Below are 8,905 nucleotides of genomic sequence, written 5' to 3' on the forward strand. Positions count from 1 at the left end.
GTGTAACATAATTCATTTACAAACCAAATCAAACCTAAGCATAGATATGAATTATAGACTTCACCAATCTGAATATATATATTGATGTCAGATTATAGCAAGTTGTACACTAAAGAATTTTACCTTAGAAACTCTTTTCAAAACACACTTCAATACATACATAAACTTATGCATATATCATCATAATATTCAATATATATCACTAAACAAACCTCATAATATCAATATATCTCCCATTCATAAGAAACAAAAGAAAAGAAAGCAAAAACGATGAGCGTTACATAGGACCGCTCAACACCATACTAGATGACAATAACTTGTTTTTCTAGTTTGGGTGCATTTGAGACCTATCCAAAAGACCAAATTGGCTTCTTAAACACCAGGATAGATGCTAAAATATGTTTATGGTTAAAATTGAGTACCTCTTTGGTCATTTGGTTAAAAACTAGATGCACCAAACCAATTCAACAAATCAAAAGCACCTAAGATCAATTATACACATTTTGAACCAAAAATTTATAAACTAAAGGTTTGAACAAGTCACAATTGACCCAAAACCAGACCTCAAACTTTCATTTTCATCATAGACTCTCTCCTTTAGATTTTCACTTGTTAAAACCTCTAAAAATGAACAAAAAACAATACAAAACTTGATCTATCAAATACTGATCAATTATAGATCAAATTTTTTCTCAACTCAAGGTCTAAATAAGTTTTAAGTGACCATAAAACAGACCCAAAACCTCAATTTCTTCCAATTGACCATTTCCTCAACTCTTCACCTATCAACACTCCCTTTTTTCACTTAGATCAACATACAATTAAGCTTATTTTCCATTTCTCAATGCTACAACAGTTTTCCACCTAATCATACTCCAAAATAGTTACTTCAAATACTTCAACCAATTTCAATTCACAAGCATAAACAAAATGAACATCATATTTCAATAAACAAACATTTAAACACATATTAGTACAAATAGACAATAATTCATCATACCAACTTCAAATTTTAGAACATTTCAAGCACACACAGAGTTGATCAGATCATCTACGATATTTAAAGTAATAATTAGTTTCCCTTACCTGATTGGAAAGCTTAGACAACTCAAAAAAAAAACAAACTACCCTGTCTCATCTCAGACTAATTTATCTGTACCTATAAACCATAGAATTATCATCAGGGTAGGTTCTTAAAATCACTTATCAACAAAGAATTAGAAAAAGATATCTAATGACACATGCGTTCAATCTATTTGCATGTGTCTTAAATTGAAAATCAAAAGAGAAAAAGAGATAGTAGAAACTAACTTACTCGATAAAGAAAACTAATTGATTAAAGGTGAAGAGCGCATTGTCGTGATCACCTGAGTACTTAATGATCGTTAAATAGATATCTCTAGAGTTAGAACTCTTAGAGAGAAGGGAAAAATAAAGATTGTGGGTGTTTTAAATAATGAAAAGTGTTTATAAAATTTTATTTATATTATTGAATTATTTTATCATTTAAATAACCAGACTCATTATTTTAAAACATGTATCAACTTTAATACTTTATCTTCTAGGTTCTTATATTCTTCCAAAAAAAAAAAAATTCGACCTCGAAAATTAGACTTATCATAGAACATGTGAGGATAAGATTGTCTCACAACTCCCTCTAACTCGTACGTAGAGTCACTTGTTCTATTATCCCAGAGAACCTTGACTAAGTTGATATCTTTTCTCTAAGTTGCTTCGTGTGATTCTTCACAATCTTAACAGGTTGAACCTCTACAAATAGGTTTTCTCTAACTTGCACATCTTCCACCAGAAAGACTTCTTGAGATCCTCATACATTTTAGTCATGCTTGGATGCATGTTAAAATGACTTCGATGCCCCTCCTCAATAATCAACCTCTTCAACTTATAATCGTTCAGGGTACAAACTTTACCTCTGAACCTCAACACCCCCTTCTCCTAAGTCAAACTCTTTGGCCTGATCTATGCCCAACAACCACATTGTTCTCTACAAACCAACATCTAACAACCTCATTTCCCTTACCAAACTTAAAAGATCACTAAATATAGCCAATCTGCTACATCTATGAAATTCGCTTCCAACTCAACCTACAATTTCATATCTTTGTATTTCTCAACCAAATCCGACTCTCTGATCATCATATGCCACACATGAAGTGTCTTCCTACTTAGTACATCAACTATCAAATTTGCCTCCCTAGATGGTATAACAAATCAAACTCACAATCCTTTAAGAACTTTATCCACCTTCTCTGCCTCATGCTTAGTTCCTTCTTATCAAACATATACTTCAAACTTTTATGATTAATGAACACTTGGAACTATATATTATAAATGTGGTGCCTACATATCTTTAAAGGAAAAACAATCGCTACGAACTCCAAGTCATGTGTCAGGGATCACCAAGACATGAAGATTTACATGTGTCATGGATCACTAACACTAAAGCACTTGCCAACCTCTGTGTTTTCTCTTGAAAGCTAGCTTCACACTTGTTCGTTTAAGCAAAAGGTTGATCACTGCGAGTTAGCTATGTCAAAGGCACCATTATCTTAGAGAACCCTTTTATGAACCTACTATAATAGCTAACCAAACCACAAAAACTCTTAATCTCAGACTTCAATCTCTCCCACTGTAGCATTTCCTGAACCTTAGATAGATCAATTGATATATCACTTACCAATATCACATACAGTAAACAAAACTGTACATTTTTTATTCAAAACTCGCATTTGAAGAGCTTAATATATATAATGATCTCATGATAAAACATTTATAATTTTTTTTTCCAAATATCGAAGCATATTACTTTCAGGATTTAGGTAAACTTGAATATGGAACAAGTTAAACTATTGAGAAAAAAAAAATGAAAAGCATGGGTCGTAAAACAGAGTTATTTAAATACAACTAAAATAAAAACTTTTACTTTATAATACAAGGATTTACGCAACTATACCCTTAAAAATCACATATTTTAAAAAAATATTATAAATAAAAATATAAACAACCAAAATATGTGTTTAAAAAAACTGAAATTTAATGAAATTTAAATTTGAGTTTTTTTAAACCACACAGTGATAAAAATAAGTCTAGAACTTGAGATAGGGAAAAATACTTTAGGATACAGATAAATATAAAAAAAAGTCTAGAACTTGAGAGATAAAAAACGAAAATAATGCTTATCCAAAAATGTTATTCAAAATAAAATGGAATGTGAAAGAAAATAGTGATTGTTTTTGAAGTTATCCATTCAATTGATAGTTTAATAATTTAAAATGGGATAAATACTAAAACAGAAAAAGAACTTTTAATGAATTTTTAATGCAAAAGCTAAATTATTAATATATATATATATATATATATATATATATATATAATATGCATATTTTACAAAATTTAATATGAATTTTAATTAATATAAATATTATTCATTAAAATTAGAACAAATATAGATAATGACTATAAATAGAAATCTAATTATTTGACTTGTGTCAAGATGTATTTAATACCAAAAGAGAATTAAAAGTCAAACAATGAGTGAAATTCTTGGTTGACTTAATTTTCTTGTCTCCAATATGCCCAAAATCTTTAGCCAACCACTTTTATTTAAATCTTTCAATAAATAAAAATAGTGAATATTTTGACTAAAACCTTAACCAAGGTGATATTACACAAAAGAAAATAATGTAATATATATAAAAATCATGGTGAATATATTATTTCAATTTAGTTCATCACATAAGAAAATCATTTAATATCTAGAGGATAAAGTCTACAGGAATAAAAAGAGTAAAAAAAATATAAAAAGAGAAATAGGAGATAAAATATGTATTGGATCACAGATATTAGAATATGAATGATTTCATGAATAATAAATATAACCTTTTACTCTAAACTAAATTTGATAAATAATTATATCCTTCACCTAGGAACTAGATTTGTTTATAATTTTATCATGTTATAATTATGAATTATTTTATAATCAGTATTCCAATTTTACTTTTTTTTTTTCTCCATAATAAAAAGTATTCACTTTAATTCTTATACTTTTATCTTTGATTTCTATAAATTTAGAGGATAACATTTAAAGTAATTAAAAATGATATATCTATGAATTAAAACAATTAAAAATTATATAAGTTAAAAAAAAAAACAAGTAATTAACCTTTTACTATTTCATGGCTCTCTTACTCAATCTAATGAGAATCCAGGTCTCACGCGTTGGTGGTGCTGAACACAGACACGGCGTCGTTTCCATGGACTAAATTTGCACGCGCCCACATTACAATGCTAAACTTTGATGCAGAAGCGTACAATGAGACCCAAATGAAAAAAAAAAACAAAAAGAGAAATTAAGAATACCAATTTCACACCAAGCTTGCTCCATAGATCACAACTTCTACTTTACCCAAAGGTATCTTCTTTTCACTCCCTTTCTTCCTTTTCTTTTTTATTATTATTGTTTTTCAATTTCTGTAATGGTTCACATTTCTCTCCCTTCAGATGTGTGATTTGGCTATGATCAGGTCCAAGTGATTATCCAGAAATCGAAATAAAAGTAAAATCAGGCGCTTTGGGGTTGTTGATGTTGAAAAGTGCCAAAGCCTTTCGTTGTCAGAATCAAAATCGAGAGAGGAAGAGAGGAATAGGGTTTGATTGATGGGGTGTGACTGTGGGGGGAAGTTAAGTTTGAGAAAGCCTCATTTTTATGAGGTTTATTCCTCTGCCTTCAGTTCTCACAGACTGGTAACTGTCCAATTTTTCTCTCTATCTCTCTCACTCTCTGCTGTTCTCGTAGACCTAACTTCATTTTCCCAAAGTATATATTTAACTACCCTTATGAATGAAACTAGCAAATTCAATCTGAAACTTAGGTTTTACAATTTATGGTGCTCCTTTTGCTTTTTTGCACAATGTGTTATGACTAAACATCATTCTGCTACTGCAACAATGACAGGGTAAAGTGTGTTTAAATGGGAAAAAATATGCTTTTTCTTTAAAGAAAATTCTGGGTAACTTAAAAGTTTTTAACTTTTTTTTTTTCCTGAAAGGCACAATTTGTTATCAGTTGACTAGAAAACGGCAACAGTAATCTTGTTTTTTACACACTTAGTTGGATTATCCTATTCATGTTCTAGTGTTGCCTAGTCCTAAAGAGGGCTTGAGAAATGTTTGATGTCGCTATCCTATAATGTTTATCATAAATTTCTTGTTGGAATCTTTATGTTTAAAAGTAAGTTATCTTTTATGCAGAAAATTCCAGATGGATTTGTGTGTCGCATGGAGGGAAGGACGTATGGGTCATTTTCATTGACTGGTCCCAGTGGAAACGTATGGAAAGTGCAATTACTTAAGCAGGACAATGATCTATTCTTCCATCATGGATGGTCGTCATTTGTGATGGATCATCGTCTAGAATGTGGTGACCTTTTGGTTTTCAGATACGATGGTCACTTGCATTTTACCGTTCAAGTATTTGATAAGGATGCGTGTGAGAAAGAGGCAGCATTTATGTCTGAATGTAGTCAAAGTTCGAGTGACTTTGAGGAAATTGTTGGACAGAAAAGAGATGTGAAGGAGAGTTGTTCTTTGGATATTGCATTTGATGGTGTTGCAAAGAAAAGGAGAGGTTGTAAATATGAGAACCGGGAAATTGAACCAGGGTTTGTTGGTAAAGAACTATTGCGATATGAGGTAGTAAGACCGATTAGAATGTTCAGAGAAACTGAAGAAACCTCGAAAGCTTGTTTGGCTAATGATAGCCTTGTGCCTTTTCACATGGACAATCGAAATGAAGGTACAGTTAATTTGATCAAATTCTGGTTCTCACACAAAATGATCTATAAAAATTGTTCTAATAATAAGTCTGTACGTGTCTAGAAAAACTTATTTTGCATTAAAATCATTAATCATATGCCACAGTATACTTTTCTTTAGTACTTGTTCCTTTAAGTTTGATATGTGAAAATACTGTCTAAAATACAGAATATTGACAAAGTCATGAACTCATGATTGCTCGAATTGTTTCAATGCAATGCAGAGGCTGCCATCCTGTACAGAAGTGGAAAGGAAGATGGTCATTATTTTCTTGGTGGAGTTTCATTATCTAATGTATCAGCACAAGATGAGAAAAAAGTTGCTCAGTCTTTTACTTCCAAATTTCCGTATTTTGTTAGAATCATGAAAAGCTTCAATGTCAGTGGTTCATATACTCTGGTGAGTTGTTAGTTTCCAAACAATGTTGTTTTATGACTCTACACTAAGTGTTAAGTTACTTTCGTAGTGTTTCATTGGCTTGAGAAATTGAATGGATATATATTATACTTTTCCTTGAGAGTCCTTCATCCTTCATAAACATAGGATGAAAAGCATTTCAGATGTACACTATTAAAAGATGCCCTCATTGAAACTTTCATCCATACAAGTCCGAATTAGTGAAAGTCAACCTGGGTAGATTGAACTATTATTTTCCTTGCACTTAAATGCATCTTGGAGTGATTTTCCCACACCCGGCATTATGTATAGTACTTAGAGGTTTTTTCTTATTCGCTGTGCCTGCCATTAACCTTGAAATTTTTCTTGTCCATGTGTGTGCACGCGGATCAATTTCTTGCTGATGCTGATTTACAAATTTTGTAATGCAGAATATCCCATATCAGTTTTCCATGGCACACCTTCCCAATTGCAAGATAAAAATTATTCTTCATAATTTGAAAGGAGAACATTGGACTGTTAATTCTGTGCCAACAACTAGAGTGCATACTAGTCACACACTTTGTGGAGGATGGATGGCTTTCGTTCGTGGTAATAACATTAAGATTGGAGATATCTGTATTTTTGAGCTTGTGAACGAGTGTGAATTACGTGTTCACATTGCTGGGATTGGAAAAGATGGTCTAGAAGACGACCAGGTTGGAAGAGTGAATGCAGGGCATGCTGGAACTACCAGATATATGCCAATGAATGCTAAAGTAAACTCAAAGTCCATAAGAAAAGTTGATCTATCAGATAAAAAATGGCCCAAGATTGGTCAAGAAACTGTTTTATCCATTGACCTTAAGAAATCTGGTAGAGCTTCAAATACTTCTAAGAAGATGGGCCTTTGCCCTCAGTCCAAAGCTGCCCATAAAAAGTTGGGTAAGTTTTTTCTTTGTTTGCCCAATTTGTGATCCACTCACATTGCAATTCCATGTCAGATTTATATCTTTTAATTTGTAACAAATTTCTATGAAATTTCTTCATTTTCAGAAAGAAAAAGGAGAACAGCGTAACTCAATTCCTTGAGAATTGGAATTGTTTCACTTTGCTATTGAAAGGAAAAACAAAATGAATAAACATTGAATACTTTCCTTCTTTGAAGGTTTCTAACTTCCAAATTATGACATGTTTTGAACTCTGAACAATGACAGCTACTCCGAGGAGACATCGAGTTGAAGATGAGCTAAGCTCACAGGCTAAATCTGGTTTGAGAATGTTGTTTGCACTCGATGAACAAAGAGTAGCTCAAGCTTTTAGTTCCCCTTTTCCCAGTTTTGTTAAAATCATGAAAATGTTCAATGTCAGTGGCTCGTACACTTTGGTGAGTTATGCACAACCATTTAGTATCCATATTTACATTTTATTATCTCTCTCTCTCTCTCTCTCTCTCTCTCTCTATATATATATATATATATATATATATATATATATTTAATATGAATGTTATGTTATTTAATATCTGTTACATTGTAGAAAATCCCATACCAGTTCTCAGCTGCACATCTCCCAACTTACAAAACTGAAGTTATACTTCGTAATTCAAGAGGTGAATGTTGGACTGTGAACTCTGTCCCAGATGCAAAAGGCCGAACAGTTCACACCTTTTGTGGGGGTTGGATGGCATTTGTTCGTGACAATGACATAAATTTTGGAGACACATGCATTTTTGAACTGGTTACTCAATGTGAGATGCAGGTCTACATATCTGGGGTCGGAAAGGAAGGGCCTGACCATCAAAATGCCCACTTAAAACTTGACAGATTATCTATCCTTCCATCTACCTGCTAACCTTCTTTTCTCTTTCTCAGAATCAATTCTCACTCAGGATGTTTGTTTCCAGAGTCTCTAAGATCTTTTCTTTTATTATGTACATATTTCAGTAATTTCATACTCTTTTCTTTTATAAGGTCCATGTTTCTTTGTCTTCTACTCCGAGTACATATTTAACAAACAATAAAATACGTAAAAATTAAAAATATGATGAAAATACTTAAAAAAACTTAGTGGCAAAATTCACTATAGTGTAATTGTATAATATCTTTTTGTTTATTTAAAGTCTGAAGGTTTATATATATATATATATACCGGTTATATTTTCCTTTTTATTATAACTCATTACTTACACATTCTTTTTTACATTTCTATGTTTTTTTTATTGATTTTAATTTTATTTAAATTTAAATTAAGTTATAATGCAAAGTGTATTTATAAACGTCTGATTCATATAATTAGTTTTATTCAATTATTCGATCTCTAATAGTATGGAAAATATAGTTTGTTTAATTTTAATACCTATCAATTGACACAAATCGTAAATTTTATGAACTATTTAATTTGGCATTTAATATTTTAGAGAATTAAATTAATTATTCACTTTCTACGAGGATTAAGTCGTTTATTCTTTGAGATTAAGTCAATAAATGCACAACAATTCTGACTGGTAAATTAATTATTAATTATAAAATCTGTTAGTTATTTTTATATATGAATATTGAAATCATTCATAATGTTAATAAAAATATGTTTGATGTTAATAAAGAAACCAAAATTTTCTATAAACAATAACCAACATTTTATTTTCTTTTTTTATTCTATTTAAATTTGAAAAATAATTTCTCCCTCACTTTCT

The 8,905-nt window shown here is 30.9% G+C and overlaps 1 protein-coding gene across 2 annotated transcripts; it reads left to right on the plus strand.

The window, feature by feature from the left end:
* The first annotated feature begins 4,243 nt into the window (after nucleotides 1-4,243).
* Nucleotides 4,244-8,205, plus strand: LOC106763041 (B3 domain-containing protein Os11g0197600). Of its 2 annotated transcripts, none has more exons than XM_014647201.2 (7): nucleotides 4,244-4,432; nucleotides 4,522-4,764; nucleotides 5,272-5,815; nucleotides 6,059-6,234; nucleotides 6,663-7,155; nucleotides 7,428-7,597; nucleotides 7,750-8,205. In XM_014647201.2, exons 2-7 carry the CDS (start codon nucleotides 4,678-4,680, stop codon nucleotides 8,062-8,064), a joined length of 1,785 nt encoding a protein of 594 aa, XP_014502687.1. In that variant the 5' UTR covers nucleotides 4,244-4,432; nucleotides 4,522-4,677; the 3' UTR covers nucleotides 8,065-8,205. The 2 variants fall into 2 exon arrangements, with proteins under 2 accessions (XP_014502687.1, XP_022638284.1); XM_022782563.1 differs by having other exon boundaries at nucleotides 4,545-4,764.
* The last annotated feature ends 700 nt before the right edge of the window (nucleotides 8,206-8,905 follow it).

Source organism: Vigna radiata, chromosome 6, assembly GCF_000741045.1.
Source record: "Vigna radiata var. radiata cultivar VC1973A chromosome 6, Vradiata_ver6, whole genome shotgun sequence".
NCBI classification, from domain to species: domain Eukaryota; kingdom Viridiplantae; phylum Streptophyta; class Magnoliopsida; order Fabales; family Fabaceae; genus Vigna; species Vigna radiata.

Bases quoted from the DNA above. Each gene is read 5' to 3' on its own strand.
- LOC106763041 (XM_014647201.2), top strand. From the start codon at position 4,678: ATGGGGTGTGACTGTGGGGGGAAGTTAAGTTTGAGAAAGCCTCATTTT. The intron at 7,156-7,427 runs GTAAGTTTTTTC...GAACAATGACAG, and splicing joins AGCTGCCCATAAAAAGTTGG to CTACTCCGAGGAGACATCGA. The intron at 7,598-7,749 runs GTGAGTTATGCA...GTTACATTGTAG, and splicing joins TCAGTGGCTCGTACACTTTG to AAAATCCCATACCAGTTCTC.